Source organism: Sceloporus undulatus, chromosome 4 (genome assembly GCF_019175285.1).
Source record: "Sceloporus undulatus isolate JIND9_A2432 ecotype Alabama chromosome 4, SceUnd_v1.1, whole genome shotgun sequence".
In the NCBI taxonomy this organism is placed as follows: domain Eukaryota; kingdom Metazoa; phylum Chordata; class Lepidosauria; order Squamata; family Phrynosomatidae; genus Sceloporus; species Sceloporus undulatus.
This window is the reverse complement of record NC_056525.1, coordinates 43,852,116-43,871,130: the sequence shown is the minus strand read 5'-3', so window position 1 is coordinate 43,871,130 and position 19,015 is coordinate 43,852,116. Positions and strand designations below refer to the sequence as shown.

Sequence of the window (19,015 nt, the reverse complement as noted above, 5' to 3'; positions counted from 1 at the left end):
ATGACTTAGGGAGCTGGGGACGTTTAGCCTGGAGAAGAGATGGTTAAGAAGTGATATGACAGCCCTGTTTAAATACTTGAAGGGATGTCATATTGAGGAGGGAGCAAGCTTGTTTTCTGCTGCTCCAGAGACTAGGACCCGGAGCAATGGATGCAAGCTACAAAAGAAGAGATTCCACCTCAACATTAGGAGGAACTTCCTGACAGTCAGAGCTGTTTGACAGTGGAGCACACTCCCTTGGAGTGGAGTTTCTTTCCTTAAAGGTCTTTAAACAGAGGTTGGATGGCCATCTGTCAGGGATGCTTTGATTTAGATTTCCTGCATGGCAGGGGGTTGGACTGGATGACCCTTGCGGTCCCTTCCAACTCTATGATGTTTATCACACTGTACTCTTAAAGTGCTACTATTCCACTTTGACTCCTCTAGCTGCCTCCTGTTGCATTCTGGAATTGGCAGTTTTAAGGAGGAGTATTTAGAATTCTCAGGCAGACTCTGCCTGAGAATTCTAAATACCCCTCCTTAAAACTGCAAATTCCAGAATGCAACAGGAGGCAGCTAGAGGAGTCAAAGTGGAATAGTAGCACTTTAAGAGTACAGTGTGATAAACATCTATGATTCTATGGCTACTTTATACCAACAATTTTTGATGGTAAAGATTATGATGACATAGTCAATAGTTTTTCAGATTCTCTTTATCTTCTCTTCCTTAAATATAAGATATATATTTAGATACCAAAATCAGAATTATCCATGCCATAGTATTGTCAATTTTTAAAGTATAGTTGTGAAAGCAGGACAGTAAGAAAATCATTTGAAATATGGTGTTGGAGGAGAATTCTACATGTACCACACAATGTCAAAATAAAATGAACAGGTCCTAGAATAAATCAGGCCTGAATTCTCCCTACAAGCCAAAATGACTAAACCATCATACTTTGGACATATCATAAAACAACATGAATCGCTAGAAAAGACAATAATGCTCAGTGAAGTGGAATGCAGTAGGAAAAGAGGAAGACCACACAACAGGTGGATTCATTTACCAAGGAAGCCATTAATCTGATTACACAAGACCTGAGCAGGGCAGTTGATGTCCAGGACTCCTGGAGGTCTTTCATGCATAGAGTTTCCATAAACGGAAGTTGCCTTGAAGGCCAGTAATAGCAACAAATCTCCATTTCTAACAACTCCCCTTGAACAGACCAGTTTATCAAGAAATGTTAAAAGACGAAGGCTTTCATGGCCGACATCCACAGTTTTTTGTGGGTTTTTCGGGCTATGGGGCCATGTTCTAGAAAAGTTTATTCCTGACGTCAGGAATAAACTCTTCTAGAATATGGCCACATAGCCCAAAAAAAACCACAAAAGCAATGTTAAAAGAGTTTGCAAAGTTCTAGATCATATAGTCAACTCTAAAATATTAAAAACACAAAGAAAAGACTTGGGAACATCCAAGAGAGTAAGAAAAGAACAGAACTGCCACAAAGGAAACAACATGGAAACGAAAAGAGTATTTGAAAAATAAGATGAAAGATCATCAGACTTAACAGCGAAGCAGAGAATACATGACACATGTGAATGAGTGTTTACTCCATTCAGCTTCAAGCTATTTATTCAGTGTGTGTGCATATGCATACACACACAACTGGCTGAAGATCTTCAACTTACAAGGGTTAGGTGCAATTCATCTCACATGCTGCTCAAGTTACAACCTTATACTACTGCTTACGAAATTTGTTTCAAGCAGCAAGTATACAAAGCAAGGAGAGAATAAGAAAGCTTTGTCCCATTTACTTAAATACAAAACCCATTTCTTCACCACAGTTCTTGACTGGCATTACCTGAGGCTCCAGTCCTTCTCCATCCAATTCCAGACTTTAAAAAAATCCTCTTGTGTATCCCCTTGCCCCCTATGAACATTTGCCCCACTGAACATTTGTTGGTAACTGTCCTCAATTTGATCTTGACCTATGGCTACCCTACGGATGAGACATCTCCAAGATCTTCTGTCTTCCAGTGCTCTGCTTAATTCCTGCAAACCCAAACCTGTGAGCTCTTTAATAGAGTCCATTTGTCTACCATGCAGCCTTCCTCTCTTTCCACTTCCCTCCACCTTTCCTAGCATTATTGTTTTTTTCCAATTAAGTCTTCCCTTCTCATGATGTGTCTGAAGTATGACAGCCTCAGTTTTGTCATCTTGGCTTCTAGATCTGCTCTAGGGCCCATTTGGCTATCCATGGGATCCTCAACACTCTTCTCCAGCATCACATCTCAAATGAATTGGTTTTCTTCCTATCTTTTCTTAACTGTCCAATTCTCACATCCATGCATGGTAACAGGGAATACAAAGGTTTGTATGATTCTACATTTTGTGCTCAATTGTATATCTTTGCATTTTAGAATCTTTTCTAGTTCTTTCACAGCTGCTCTCCCCATTCTTAATCTTCTCCTGATTTCTCCTGATTTTCTGGCTGCAGTCCCTGGTCCTATTAATGTTTGATCCCAGGAATGAGAATTCTTTTACTATTTCTATTTCCTCATTGTCTAGGTTAAATTTGCGTAGATTCTCCGTGGTCATTATTTTTATTTTCTTTATGTTGAACAGCAGGCCTGCCTTTGCACTTTCTTCCTTGATCTTCCTTAGTAGGTGTCTCAGTTCTGTGCAGTTTTCTGCTAGTACTATGGTGTCATCTGAATAGTTTAGATTGTTGATATTCCTTCCTCCTATTTTCACTCTGTGTCCAGGCCTGCTTTTTGTATAATATGTTCTGCATACAAGTTGAACAGGTAGGGTGAAAGGATACAGCCTTGCCTGACCCCTTTGCCAATTGGGAACCATTCTGTTTCTCCATGTTCTGAACATTACTTCTAAAAAATTGCGATCTAGCAGACAGCTGTCAGAAAAGTTCTGTCTTAGAAATGACTTTTTGGGCACGTTATTAATGGCAATCATTTTTTTAAAAAAATAGGCCTTATATTTAGTGTTATTTATATTTTATTTGGACTCTTTTCTTCCATCAAAAGAGCCAACTGTGGGAAAAACTACTGTCATTTAGAAAGATTGCTATAAACCACTCTGGAATCAAGTAGGCTCTAATGATTTTAAAAAGCAAACACATAGAGAGAGTATTTAGCCACACCATTATCAAAGGGCTAATGAACCACATACACAAATTTTCAGTCATTGTGTTCCAAGAGTAACTATGGTTGTGACCCTATACACACAAATCTGGTGGTAAGTCTAAATAAATAAAATAAACATTCAAATAACTGTGAAGTCAAAAGCTTTCATGGTTGGCATCCATAGTTTTTTTGTGGGTTTTTCGGGCTATGTGGCCATGTTCTAGAAGAGTTTATTACTGACGTTTCGCCAGCATCTGTGGCTGGCATCTTCAGAGAATGCTTGCCTGGAAAGGAGTTGGGTATATATATATACTGTATGAACCTGGGAAGGCAGGAGTGATTTGCATGTGTACTGTTCTCTTGCTAATGGCGGGCCTCAGGGGGGGAGGGTATGCAAAAGAGGATTAGTGGTGGAAACCTTTAAAGTAAACAAGGTTTGGCTACCAGTCCTGAAAAATAGCAAGATGAAGACTCAACAAATGCAAATGAGAAATCTCCCAGGGTCAGGGGTTTCCCAGCACGCAATCAGCACTAATCAAGCAGACACTAATCCTCACAGATGCTGGCGAAACGTCAGGAATAAACTCTTCTAGAACATGGCCACATAGCCCATTGTAAGCAGATATTATGAGTTAGTTTATTTTGGTGAGCTCTCCTTTCTTAGGACCTAAGTAGACAGGCTAGATAACACGGGCCTACTTCGTGCTATCTTGCTCCTGGTTCTGCCCTGGCACACTCCTGGAGCCAGCATGCCATGAAGCTGTGCCACCACACATTCCTTACCTGCCTCTGCAATCGTGTCTTCTCAGAAGAAATGAAATGAAAATTATTATTACGGTCAATGACCAGCATAAAACAATATAAAACAGTACAATATTATACAATACCCAATAGAAAAAACAGAAGACACCTGTTATGGCCCATAAGAGTGGAGAGGGGGCAACAGCCAGGTGTTCTCTTCCAATGGCACAGGCTACAATGGAAGTCTTCTGAGAAGACACGATGGCAGAAGAAGGTAAGGAGTGTGCAGGGCCATATGGTGTGTCAGCTATCACTATGGATTTTCAAGGAAACTCTGCAGCAAACAGCATTTTTTTGCCCCAGGCTAAGTCCCCTTTGGGCCAGGATTGGGCCAGAACAACCACACTGGCACCTGACTGGCCGATCTAAGCTTGGGGCTAATGATGTGCGTCATCTGGATAGCACACTGCAAGGCTGAGGGGAGTACGGGTCTTTTGACCCATGTGTACACGCTCTTAGAGTACATGAAATGGAACAAACTATTAAGACAAAAAAATTACCCATTTGTTATATTTTAGTGGTCCAGTGAATCCCATTGCTTCTATTATTTTTGTGAAAGCACCTACTTTCTCTTCAGATGGCTGAAGGGAATCTTTGGCTGTAAAAACCTGTAAAAAAAATAAAGGAAGAAATTAATGGAAATCACATCTTTATTAATCCACAAAGTATTTTCCATATATGAAGGCTACGTTCAATTACAAGGCTATTTCACTGGCTTAAAACTTTCCCCAATCATCTCTGATTAAAAGACAGTGACTGCGATTATTACTTCCTGTCCTGCTAGACACAGATGCAAAGTCATCTTTGACCATGGTATACACAGTTGGCCCTCCATATCCACAGGTTTAAATCCATGGATTTGATTATTCATGAGTTTGTTTGGAGGGAAATGGGAAGAAGGGACATAAGCAAGAGAGAGAGAAAGCACGCTTCTTTCCTCTGTTGTGTCCAGCCTCAGAGAAAAAGGAAGGGAGGGTGTTTAGGCAGCTGAAGAAAAAGACAGGGAAGCTGAGTGATCCCTTTGGTGATTGCAGTAGTGGTGCTTGGCAGGGAAGGGCTCCATTCCCAGTCACTCAGCCCAGCCATTTTCCTAGGTGCCCAGGACCTCCACATGTGCCCTGGCTGCAGGAGAAAGAGGCAGGGAGGGCAAGTGAGCACCCTGGAGATTATGGGAATGGGGGGCAGCAGTGCCTAGCAGAGGAGGGAAGGAATTGGGTCTCTGCTCCACTGCGCCTGGTACCTCCACGTGCATCCTGGCCATGGGAGAAAGAGGAAGGAAAAGTGATTAAAGGGTAGAAAAAGAGACAGAAAGGATGAGCACGCCTGCTCGGGGATCATGGCAGTGATGGCACCTCATCTTCCTCACAGTCTCTCACTGCCCCCAAGAAGGCCCCACAGAGGAAGGAGGCACCACACATATTAGTGGCTTTTCCACTTTGACAGAGGTTCTGTAATCCTAACCCCCATGAATGTGAAGGGCCAACCGTAAATATGAAATCTAGAATGTACAGACTTAAATAGGTGAATATTTCTTGTGATCTATGTCCATCTGTCTTAAATTTATTGCATTTACATCCAATTTTAATATTACACACATGCACAATTCTCTAGTAATTCTGAAAACAGAATGGGTCTCCCCAGCAACGTAGGATAGTATCTTTTTGCTTTTTTACCATACAGCAAGAAGTACTGGAAACAGCATTCTCCAAACCATTCTATTCAGGAAAACTAAACAGTGTTCTTTGACATGCTTATTGTTTCTATTATTTTTGAAGCCTTCTAAAAGACCAAGGAATGGAAGCACATGAAAAGTGAAGAGCATGAACTGCAACAATAATCCTTCACTCAGAGTGGTGGTAGACAATTCAATGAAAAAAGCAGGAATGATGACCACATACCCATCGGTCATTTGCAAAAACCTTTGAAATTAAACATCAAATTGGAATTAAGGTGTTTCCTTAAGCCCTGTTAAAAATATAATTGCCTACATGTTAGTTAATGTTTGGCTTGCTATTTAATTGAACAGCCTGTTTACATCTGTTGAGTGCTGAGGAAGTCAACATGACATTGGCACCTTCAAAAGAAAAAAAAAAGGAAAAAAGATACATACAGTATGATCATGAATGGTATATGAAATATGAAAAAGAACATTTACCACATTCATGGCTATATTTATCATCATAGTTGAGAATGAAAGTCTAAACCAATAGTTCCCAAACTTTGATCCTCCAGATGTTTTGAACTTAAGTTCCTGGAAGCCCCAGCAAGCTTGGCCAACTGTTAGGAATTCTGGGAGCTCAAGTCCAAAACATCTGAAGGACTAAGGTTTGTGAACCACTGGTCTAAACCTACTATGGTAAAGCAGAAACAACAAAGAAATACTATTTACTATTAACTATTTATTTTTCTCTATAACAAAATGGTAAAAATTATCTCATGGAATGTAAGGGGCCTTAATTCAAAATATAAAAGAAATATGATCTTTCATCGTTTGGAAAAAATTAAAGCAGACATAATATGTCTACAAGAGACAAAAATAAAACAAGAAGAATTAAAATATATAAATAATACTAAATTGGGAAACAGTTTTTCATCAACATCTAAATCAAAGAAAAAGGGTGTGTGACTATTTATGTAAACAAGAAATTTCAAACCAAAGAAATATTAAATGATAACCAGGGGCAGTATTTAGGAATAGAAGTTAAAACACAAAATCAAACACTATTTGCAATTGGGGTATATGCCCCATTGGAAGAACGAGAAATTTTTTTGAGAGGCTATATAATGAAATGTTGAAACTAGAATATGAAAATATCATTCTAATGGGAGATTTTAATGCAGTCATTGACCCAATTATAGATAGGAAATCTAATAACAACAAGGTAATTGGAAAATATCAAGGGAAACTGCCAAAATTGTTTTTTAAAATGATGGAAAACTTTAATTTAGTTGATATATGGAGATATAAATATCAAGACTCAAGAGAATTTACCTATTACTCGGGAGTTCATGACTCCTTCTCTAGGATAGACCTAATTTTAACATCTAAACCGTTGCTACCTAGTATAAATTCTATGGATATTAAATCAAATTATGAATCGGATCATAATTTAATAATATTGAACACATTAGAAAAAAAGAAACAATACTTATGGAGACTACAGGAAGATATACTGAAAGAAGAGAAATGGTTGGAAAAAGTCAAGAACAGTTTAAAATTGTATTTTACGGAAAACAAAACAGAGGATGTATCATCAAAAGTTATATGGGACGCAAGTAAAGCAGTTATAAGAGGAGTTTTTATAAAATTACAATCCGAAAGAAATAGATTAAAGAATGAAAAAGAAAAAAGATTAATAGAAGAGCTTAATAAAAAGGAGGGAGAATGGAAGGAAAAAGGAGATAAAAAGTTAAAGTGTGAAATAAAAGATATAAAGGTGCAACTTAGAATAATAGCAACAGAAGAAAGAGAAAGAAAGTTAAGAATATTAAAACAAAGACAATTTGAGTCTGGTAATAAAGCTGGGAAATTAATGGCATCCAGAATAAGAAAAGAAAAAGAAAAAAAAACTAATTACAGAGATCTACGAAAATGAAGAAGTAATAACGGATTGTACTAATATAAATAAAGCATTTGTGAATTATTATAGGGAATTATATAGAAAAGAAACACTGGAAAATAACAAAGACAAGATCGAGAATTATATAAGAAAGAACATAAATGTAACATTACAAGAGGAACAAAAGAAATATTTAAACCAGCCATTTAGCTCAGAAGAAATAATAGAGGCTATAAGAAATTTAAAAATACAAAAAACACCAGGACCAGATGGATTATCGGCAATCTATTATAAAAAAATGGAGGACGTCCTGATAGAACCATTAAAAGAAACACTGAATAATATACATTTGAATGGGATTCCGGATTCATGGAATGAAGCCTATATATCACTAATCCCTAAAGGAGAGCAAGAGAAACAAACTGTTAATAACTTTAGACCCATTTCTTTAACCAACACAGATTATAAAATATTTACATCAATCTTATCCGCTAGACTGAAGAACTGTGTTAATATATTGATAAAAGAGGATCAAAACGGTTTCATACCAAATAGACAAATAAAGGATAACATAAGAACTGTCCTGAATTTAATAGAATACTATGAACACAACAATGGAAAAAACTTTGCAATGATCATGGTTGATGCGGAAAAGGCATTCGATAGGGTAGACTGGTATTTTATGATAGAAACATTAAAAAGAATGGAACTTGGTAACATGTTTATGAAATGGGTAAATGCGATCTACGGAAAACAAAGGGCACGAATATTGATTAATAATGATATAACAGAGTATATACCAATAACGAGAGGAACAAGACAAGGATGTCCTTTGTCTCCCCTTTTGTTTATTTTGACATTAGAAGTATTACTTAATAGTACAGTATAAGGGACGACAATGATATAAAGGGAGCCTGTATAGGTAAATTTAATGTTAAACTTAAAGCATTTGCTGATGACTTGATAATATTTCTGGAAGAACCAAGAGATTCAATAATACCATTAATAAGAAAAATAAACAACTATGGTGAATTAGCAGGATTTAAAATAAACGCAAGTAAAACAGCTATTATAACCAAGAATATGACTAAGATTGAAGAACAAGAACTAAGTTGCATATCGGGATTTAAGACGGTCAGAAAAGCTAAATATTTGGGCATATATTTAACAAACAGAAATATTGATCTATATTATAATAATTATGAAAAAGTTTGGACTGAAATCAAAAAAGATATAACAAAATGGTCTAAATTGAATCTTTCCCTATTGGGAAGAATAGAAATACTAAAGATGAATGTGTTACCGAAACTTATTTTCTTGTTCCAAAATCTACCCATTCTATGTAAAGAAAAATATTTTGAAAAATGGCAAAAATGCCTGACTGACTTTATTTGGCAAGGGAAAAAGGCAAGGATTGGGTGGAGATTGTTAACGGAGGATAAAAGAAAAGGTGGCTGTAACCTACCAAATTTAAAATTATATTATTATGCAGCATGTGTCCAGTGGATAGAAGAATGGATTCTTTTAAGAAATGATGAATTGTTAGAACTTGAAAGTACAAAAATGAGATTTGGGTATCATGCCTTTTTATGGTACGAAAAACACAAAGCAAATGCTGACTTTTCCCATCATTTTATAAGAAATTCATTATTTAAGACCTGGTTGAAAATCAAAAAAATGTTCTATAGTCAATGGCCACTATGGATATCAACTCAGGAAGCATTTTATAAAAGAACTAAACAAGTTGGCCAACGTTGGTTAACGTATAAAGAACTATTAAAAGAGGAAAATGGAAAATTAGTGATGAAATCTAATGAAGAAATAGAAAAACTGACCAATAAAAATTGGCTATTGCAAAGACAAATAATGGAAAAATTTAGAATTGACAAAAAAGAACATGAATTAACAATTAAGAGGAATGAAATTGATAATATTATATTGGATGGGAAAAAAGGGCATATATCAAAATATTATAGAATATTGAAACAGAGAGATTTGGAATCTGAAACAGTTAAAAAATCTATGATAAGTTGGTCGCAAGATATAGGAGAAACAATTGATATGGATTTATGGGAAAAAGCATGGAGGGATACAAATTCCTTTACTTTATGTCAGAACTATAAAGAAAACTATCTCAAAATTCAACATCGATGGTACTTATCTCCAAACAGATTAAGTAAAATGTATAAAGCTGGAAATAGCATATGCTGGAAATGTTGTAAACAAAAAGGTACATTCTATCACTTATGGTGGGAATGTGAAGAAACTAAAAAATTTTGGAAGAAAATACAGGAATTTATGTCAAAAATCTTAGGAATTGCGTTACCATTAAATCCATTATTGTTTCTCTTAAATATGACGGGTATACTAGAAAGAAAAACTGAAATAATGTATAGACGATTAATATTATACATGATTACAATAGCAAGGATTACCTTTGCCAGATACTGTACTGGAGATCAAGAATAATACCTCCAATAGAAGAATGGTTAGAAAACCTAACAGAAGCTATGGAAATGGACATACTCACAGCACGTATGAGTGATTTGAAAATGGAAGAAAGAGAAAAAAGAATGGGAATGTTTGAGAAGGTTTAAAGAAATTTATACGGATTAAGATTTTTTATGATTTGAAACTTAAAAAGTTTATAATTTGTGTTAAGAGAAATTAGAATAAAAATGTAGAAATCTATGGACTATGCATAAGAGATAAGTGCAAAACTTTGTGGAAGCCTTAAATTAATAGATGGAAATTAATAAATGGAAATTAGATACAAATTTTTTAATTGTTTTCATGATGGAAAACCGAGTGTGTTTTTGTATAATGTTTTGTTTTGTTTTGTATAATGTGATATTGTATTCTCTTTTGTATGTTTGACACAATTAAAAAAAAAAGAAAGAAAGAAAAAAGCAGAAACAAGCAAAAAGATGAGTTTACAAAAAAAAAATTTTTTGCACAGTTCTTTAGGTGAAAACTCCTATCAATAGTGCTCTATGCCTTCCTCACATGGATTACTACAATATATCAGCACCCCACAAAGAATAAACAGTCTCAACAAAAATTATTACAACTTGAAATTATCTATTATAAATTCCCAAGATCTTTAGATTGGCAGTCATGACACCCCCCAAAATGGCTAGTGTTTCAAGGGTGCCATTTCAGAAGGAAAGAGGCATGGAAAGATTTAGAGTCTAGAAGGATACACTCAAAGTTAAACTGCAAAATCATAGTTTTTATGTGCATCTGTGGTGCAAACCCTCTCCTCTCAAAAAATAAATAAAACAATATGGTCACTATTGTTTTTAATCAGCAAAGAACTCCTTTTGCAAGCATGTGAAGCCCATAAAACCAGTTGAAAATTTCTTGATACTGCCTCACTTTTTGAGATACTATAGTGATTAAAAATGCCTGGCTTTAAACATCTCCAATTACCCATACATATGAGGAGTTCTGCTCTCACTGAAGCATAGCTGATAGATTGATGCTGGATAATATGGTAGTACTTCTGTTTAGAATGACAGCTACTGGAACCACTTACAAAACATATCAATAAGATGTCTTGTTGCTGCCCATTCTTTTCTCTTTCATTTTGATTCCATGAATGTACATCTCTTGAAAGACCAAATCATTCATCAGCAGATATCAAAGACACTGGCTGGCTGGCCCTCACTCTAGAGAACTTCCTAATGAAGTTCCAGCAAAAAGGATACTTTACAAATATCAAAATTGCATCAAAAGGATCTACAATAGGCATGAAACTCTTTGATTGATTATCTTTACACAAGACAAGAGAAGATAATGTCTGTCTATCTCTGCTACAGCTCATAGACCAGGAAACCCAGACATCACAGTTTGGGGGTGCTCCTTGACTCGTCGCTTCACCTGACCCCTCAGGTGGATGCGACAGTTAGGAGCACCTGTTATCAGCTTTGGCTGATTCGCCAGCTGCGTCCCTACCTTGACCGGGGGGACCTTGAAACAGTGGTGCATGCACTGGTAACCTCTCGACTTGATTTCTGTAATGCGCTCTACATGGGGCAACCCTTGTACCAAGCTCGGAAGCTGCAGTTGGTTCAAAATATGGCCGCTAGGCTGGTCACCGGCAGTTCCAGGGCCAGCCACATAACACCGATATTGAAAGATCTGCATTGGCTGTCAATTCGCTTCCGGGCCCTATACAAGGCGTTGGTTGTTATCTATAAAGCCCTAAATGGCTTGGGCCCAGAGTACTTGGAGGACCGCCTCTCCCCATACAATCCGCCCCGCACACTCAGGTCAGGTGGGAAAAATCTTCTGAGCGTTCCCAAGACAAGATTTGTACTAACGGCGCAAAGGGCATTCTCTGTTGCGGCCCCGCAATCTTGGAACGCTCTCCCTGAGGAGCTCCGCTTAGCCCCCTCCCTGGAGTTGTTCAAGAAGAACCTGAAGACTCATTTATTCTGTCAAGCCTTCCCTCACGTGTCCTGATTGTTTTTCCCCTATGCATTGTGTATTGTATTGTATGGGATTTTTAGATCGATTAGCAATTTTTAACTGATTCTATGATGGATTTTAATGATGTACAGTTATACCTGGTTTTATTTGGGGTGTTTTTCATTGTAAAATTTGTTTTCTTTTAATCTGTATTGTATTGTATTTGTATTGCTTGTAAACCGCCGTGATCGTGGGAACGGCGGTATAGAAATAAAATTTCAATCAATCAATCAATCAATCTATAATTTAGCATGTATACTAAGGGCACTCAAGGATGTGCACCCTGTGGGTGGTTTTTTTTAATTGATTAAAATCTGTTTGTAGCCTGTAGCCGTTGCTTTGTGCTTTCTGGTCATTTCTGACTTATGGTAAAACTATCTATCACAAGGTTTTCTTAGCAAGACTTGTTCAAAGGGTTTCCATTACCCCTATTTGGGGCTGAGAGAGTGTACCTGATTCAATGTGACCCACTGGGTTTCCATGGCTGAGCAGAGATTCAAAACATGTTCTCGTAGATTCCTAGTCCAACATTCAAGCCACTACATCATGCTGGCTCTGTAGCCTGCAATACCATATTTAGTCACCAGGCAGCAAATATCCCTAACATCCTCTGGAGTTGAAGCTGAAAGCAGATCTGCAATATTGATTTCTCTAGGTGACCTCCTGGCAGCTTCATATAATGCTTCCCTTTACAGAGGCCCAAAGACTTTCAAACAGTTAAAAGAGAGACGCACACAGAGAGAGAGAGAGAAAGAGAGAGAGAGAGAGAGAGCGCAAGCAGCCTGGTTATTGGAGAGGAGGAAGTAAACAGGCATATGAGTGAAGAAAAAACAGTGAGAGCTGAGGAGGATAAAGGGTTTCTAACACTTGTGAAGCTTGGTATTGGTGCTAAATTCTAATAATCTAGCACACATATGAACCTTCCTTGAGAATGGAATAGCCCTCAAGTTACATAAAGCTTCTCTTAAATAGCCACAAGATAGAAGGCACATCTCAGGGAGTTCTTTCGCAACAGCAAAAAGAATGAGAACATGTAAAAATATGACATACTCTAATCAAAATAAAATAGGAGGGGGAAGCCAAAGTAGTATATGGGCATGCTCCCAACTATAAACTGGCATTCCTAAAAAGATATTAAGGCAGATAAACTAATTAAGCATTATTATACATTCAGCTGTGAAACTTGTTTCAACAGTAACAGTTCATGCTTCATTATACCTATGATTTATTAAGAAAGCTCCTAGGCTTGTGACATGAACTAAGCTTGCAGTTAATGTCTTAGTAACAGTGAAAATGGATACACCTGGATAAAATGTTAAAACTGTAACTCATGAACTTACCTAGACTTTTCTGTTTTCTAAATTAGCTTTAGTCAGGAGATTTTAAAAAAAACCAACCCAATATGTGGGCTATTTTTATTCTATGCTTGTAATTAAAAAGAATACATTTTTTTTGCCCAGTCCATCAACACCCACTTCATCCCACCTCACTCCCTGATTCCATGGGCCAGAGGATAAGAACCCAACCTTATGGTGCTGCAGGACTCTGTTTTCATTGCAGAAGAATAACAAGGCTATCTTGGGAAATAGTTCTGACCAGTAGGTTTTTTATCAGATAGAATGACACATAGTATCAATGAATGGGCAGTTTGTATCTGTTTGGAACAGGGATGCACAACTTAAGTTACTGGGATTTATTTTTATTAATTCAACAAGGTTGCAACACCATGTTAATAACCGAAAATAATTTTTGCAACTTTCAGTGTTTTTCTTTACAGTCAAACCCATATTTTCTCTCTCTATGCTCCACAGTATGCATCCCTTCAGTCTGCACTTCTATAAATTCATTAACTCTCCCTCTTCTTTTTACCTTCATCACTCCAGATCACTCCTTCTTCTTCTATAGCCCCATCTGTTTCCTCAATCAGTATCATTACATCCCTTGTCACTCCGTCTGAACTCCACTGATGTTAACTGTTTTTTCTTCAGTCCCTTGTTTCATTTTATTTCCCCATTCTTTAACTAACCTCACTGAGAACACAGGGCTTGAACACTGTGAAGAAGTCTGAGACACAGATGGATTATGGCACATAGCTCGCTCAAACATGTTGGATTTGAGGGCAATTCCACTATGCATCGCTAATCAAGTAAAGCCCTACTGCAATGCAGTCCTAGTCAAACAATATGCTCTATTCATACTCCCTCTTTTTGATGTGCTTGCACAGGTCTTATATCCCTAGAAAGACATGAAAGGGTCCTAAACAATGGGTGTTAGGTCCAGAATCCTGTTGGCACACTAAACTAGCATAGTTATACCAGCACAAGCAGCAGCAGTACACGGGCAGCTGGATGGAGAAGGATACTGACAGTAGTGGGGGGAAACAGAGGCAGCCGTTATTGAAAAGAAAGGTCAGCAGCTCTAAGCAGCCTATTTCTGTAATGCATAGAGTCTGAGTTGTTTCACAGGAAAGAAGAAACCCTTAAAGTTAGCAAAGTTTGGCTACCAGTTCAGAAAAACACAAAAATCAAGACCCAGCAAATGCAAATGAAAACCACCCAGGGTCAGGGATTTTCCCAGCAGACAATGGATCTTTAATTAAACAGACAAAATTCCTCTTTGCACATACTCCCACCCTGAGGCTTTGCCATTCAACAACAGAATAATACACAGATTAACATGGAAATCACTCCTCCCAACCCAGGGTTGCACAGTATGTGTGTATGTACATACACATATACATACACACACCCCACTCACTTCTGTGCCTGCATTCTCTGAAGATGTCAGCCACAAATGCTGACAAAAAGTCAAGAACAAACTCTTCTATAACATAGCAACACAGCCCAAAAAACCCACAAAAGACTCTTATATAACTAGTAGCCTCATTTCCACTTTCATGATACCTAGTACAGTGGTACCTCGGGTTACGAAATTAATTCGTTCCGCGGCTAATTTCGTAACCCGAAAAACCTTCGTAACCTGAATTGCCATAGGCGCTAATGGAAAAAAATAGCTCTCTGCTGCCCTCCGGTGGCGGCCTTTCCATTGAAAATAGCGCCGAGGTTTTTTCGTAACCCGAAAAAACCTTCGTAAGCCGAAACAATAAATCCCTATGGGATTTTTTCGTATCCCGAAAAATTCGTAAGCTGGGTAATTCGTATCCCGGGGTACCACTGTAAGCAGATTCACAAAGAACTCTGATTGTGCCATCTCACCACTTAATATTCTGGCTAATGGTCACTAATACCTCTTCCATTAATTTGTCAGAACCTTTAAAATAATGTGCACCAGTTACTCAGGAATTTAATGCACAATAAGCTTATGGAAATTGTATGTTTAGAATTCTACCTGACACTTGGAACCAACCTCAAAATGATCACCACCATTCCCAGTATAATAGAACTGTATTACTCCAATATGTTCAAATAGCATACACAACATCATTTTGTCCTGACCGTTTTTGTGTGATGAAGTGTTCTCTTAGGCTGTTTTACTGTACCAACAGTTTGTATCAATCCACAGCAAACCCTTGTTAGGCATGATTGGACATTCTTGTGTCTCTGCAAAGACAAAAAGGAAAAAAGGGTAAATGTATAAGTAGCAGGGTAAAACAGAATAATAATAATAATAATAATAATAATAATAATAATAATAATAATAATAATAATAATTTGTATCCAGCTTTTCCCCCAAAACCGGGACTCAGAGCAGCTTACAATTTAAAAGAACAGTACAATTAAAAACATACAAAGTGATGCATTAAAATAGAATTATAACAATATTCAAACATTAAAAGAATACAGTTAAAAAGAAAAAAATGTTATAGGTTAAAAGACAACATATGCATAGCTGTCTTGAGTCTGTTTGGGGGGAAAGGAATGGTATAAATAAAGTTATTAAAACAATACAAATTATATATAATAATAATAATAAAATAAATAAAAATTTTATTTCTATTCCGCTTTTTGCCAGGCAATCAAAGTGGCGTACAACAGGTTAAAATACATCCATATATACATAATACCCCCCTGAAAACAAGATTAAACAATGTAAGATTAAAAACTACATATTAAAACCGACTAAGCTAAATTAAATCATCATGGGCAGAGTTCGCTGGATGGGAAGTCTTATTTGTATATTGGGATTTATTCTCTTGTAGTAATTCAGAATAAAGAGCCCAATGAAGTCCTCAAATACCCATGACAAATCTTTCAAAATGTGGCTACCTGGTCAATATTCTTGAGGCACTCATGAGTTTGAGTCCCATTATGAGCAAGTATATCACTATCTAACACAGTTTAGCCTGGCACTGTTTCCGAGTACTTCAATCATGAAGCCACAAAGGGAAGCAGTGTGTAAAAGAGAATGCTTACTGTCCAATTGTTAAAGATTTGTGAGGAATTATTTTTTCTTTTTACATTGTGTATATCAAGTTGAGTCTTGAAGAGAAGAGACAATAAAGACTAACATGACAAATAATACCTGGCCCAAATTATGACATTCCTAAAATTAATATACTACAAGCCATGAGTGATTTGCAAATGATCTCTTCCTATGATTCTCAAACCAGCCAAAGAATCCCCTAACACCACAATAAGCCGAATAAAGTTTCTATCTTTGCATCCAAAACAAGCAAACAAATAAATAAATTAAATCTCACCTGAAGAGTGCCATGAAGCATTCTGCCCCATTGTGGTTGAACGAATGTTGTTTGTATTAATCCATTGCATAATGCAATCCATTGAGATTCTCCAGCTCGGTGCTTCTAGATATAAAGAAAAATCAAGGGGAATACATGCTAACAACTGAACTTGTTCCTTAACCAGCATTACTAAATTCATTATACTTATCTTCCATTAACGCTACAATTTAGTAATTCTTTGAAAAAAGAATTGTTCCTTCTCAAAGATTCTGAAAATTGCCAGTAAATGTCAAATGTATGATTCACTGTGTTGTGAATACGGTTGTGTGCCCAAATTATTTCTGACTTCTGGTGACCCTAAGGCCATAAGAGTGTGGCTACTTTCAAGTAATGATTAATTAAGACAATTTTAAATTTACAAGCATTTGTTCAGGCACACTGTCAGTCATAACTACTATATTGTTCATTTCTGTTTGCAAGCTGTCATCCCACTAGGACAGTAGTTCCCAAATTGTGCCCTTTAAGAGATTTTGGACTTCAGCTCCCCGAAGTTGGCCAATAGTCTGGGATTCTGGGAGCTGAAGTCCAAAATCTCTTAAAGGGCACAGTTTGGGGACCACTGCACTAGAATCTGAAAAGGCATCTTCCTTCATTGTATCTATCTTGCAACAGTATGCAAAGACCACTGGTTTCCTCTACATGGACCTTTTTACAAACTTTGAGCAAATATGTCTCTGTACCTAATGTCATCCCAACTTAGTTTTTGTTGTTGCATGCCTTCAAGTCATTTCTGTCATTAGCAAGATGTTCAGAGGGGGTTTGCCACTGCCTCTGAGGCTGGAAGAGTGTGATTGCCTAAAGTCACCAAATGGATTTCTGTGGCTGAGGGGGAATCTGAATCCTGGTCTCTCAGAGTCTGACACTCAAACCACAAAATTACACTAGCTCCCACTCCAACTCGGTAGAATGACACATATGACCAAGCTATCCCATGGAGAGAAAGTTTAGCTAGAGATTGTCAACTATATAAATATCTCACAAAACTACAGTTCCCAAAATCCCTTAGCATTGAGCCAGGGCAGTTAAAGTCGTCTCAAACTGGATTATTTCTGCAGTGTGTTTTGGATCAGTGGTGGTGTCAAACCGCTTTACTATGGTCCAAAACACAGTGCAGACATAATCCAGTTTAGACCGTTTTAACTGCCCTGCCTTAATACTAAGGTATTCTGGGAATTGTAGTTTGTGTTGGCATCAGAGTTCACTGACAGAGAAGGCTGAATGTCTCACAAAACTATACTTCCCAGGATTCCTTAGCACTGAGGCAGGTCAGTTAAGGCAGTCTCAAACTCTGAGAGATGTAGTTTTGTGAGACACAGCCTTCTTTGTCAGCCAGAGAGCTCTGGTGTGGCAACAGATTACAACTCCCAGGATTCCTGAGCCAGGGCAGTTAAAGCGGTCTGAAAGTGGCTTATTTCTGCAGTGTGTCTTGGAGCTGGGGCAGTAGCCACAGCCCCATAATCAAGGCTTTCCAAGGAAGGCAGGGGGCTGCTGTGGGGACGCCTCCAGCCATCACTCCTCTCCCTACAGACCCAGCCCTGGAGGAGCTGCTATTTGTCTGCAGCAGCAGCAGCAGCAGCAGCAGCCCATGCTTTCGAAGCAGCGAGTGCCCTCCATGATTCTGCCAAAGGGCCACCGCACTCGTTATGCCCTCCTCTCCCCAGGAGCCCCGAGGGGCGAAGGGGAGGCGGCCCCGAGCCTCCCGCTTTCCTAAGAGAGGGTTCCCCCCCCTAACGCCTCTTACCACGGCTCTCACCAGCACCGCCATCACCTTTCAAGGACGCGCTTCCGCTTCCGCCAGACATCAAAGCACTTCCGCCCTTTCCTGAACCAAATAAGTACATCTACATATGGCTTAGACCTAGTCGTCTCTTGGATCATAGTACCCTGAGCCCCTCATGGGCTGCATCCACATTAGAGAATTAACCCAGTTTGGCAGCGCTTTAACCCTTTTCTGGCTCAAGGCTATGGAATTCTGGGAGTTTGTTGTGGGGCCCTCTGGGCCTCACAACAAACTCCAACTCCCAGAATTCCATAGCCTTGAACCAGAAAAGGGTTAAAGCGCTGCCAAAACGAGTTATTTCTCCAGTATACCGCACTACACACTCTTAAAAGCGTTGCTATTCCACTTTGGCTGCCTCCAGTTACATTCTGGGATTTGTAGTTCATTGAAGCCTAAGAGCATTCTCTCTCTCTGACTATTCTTAAATGCCCCCTCCTTAAATTTCAAATCCCAGAATGCAACAGGAGGCAGCTAGTTAAATAATAATAATAATAATAATAATTATTATTATTATTATTATTATTAATTATTATTATTATTATTATTATTTATTTTTACACTGCCTCTCCCAGAAGA

At 37.9% G+C, this 19,015-nt stretch overlaps 1 protein-coding gene across 1 annotated transcript in view; it reads right to left on the bottom strand.

The window, feature by feature from the left end:
• LOC121929755 (ubiquinol-cytochrome-c reductase complex assembly factor 1) overlaps positions 1–18,489 on the bottom strand; it is a 69,739-nt gene extending 51,250 nt beyond the window's left edge. Inside the window, exons 1-4 of the mRNA XM_042465640.1 lie at positions 18,401–18,489; positions 16,618–16,722; positions 15,413–15,517; positions 4,425–4,532 (exon numbers count right to left, since the gene is read on the bottom strand). Of these exons, the coding sequence (XP_042321574.1) occupies positions 4,425–4,532; positions 15,413–15,517; positions 16,618–16,722; positions 18,401–18,424 (342 nt within the window). The 5' untranslated portion in view covers positions 18,425–18,489. The remainder of the gene's footprint in view (positions 1–4,424; positions 4,533–15,412; positions 15,518–16,617; positions 16,723–18,400) is intronic.
• Between the last annotated feature and the right edge of the window lie 526 nt (positions 18,490–19,015).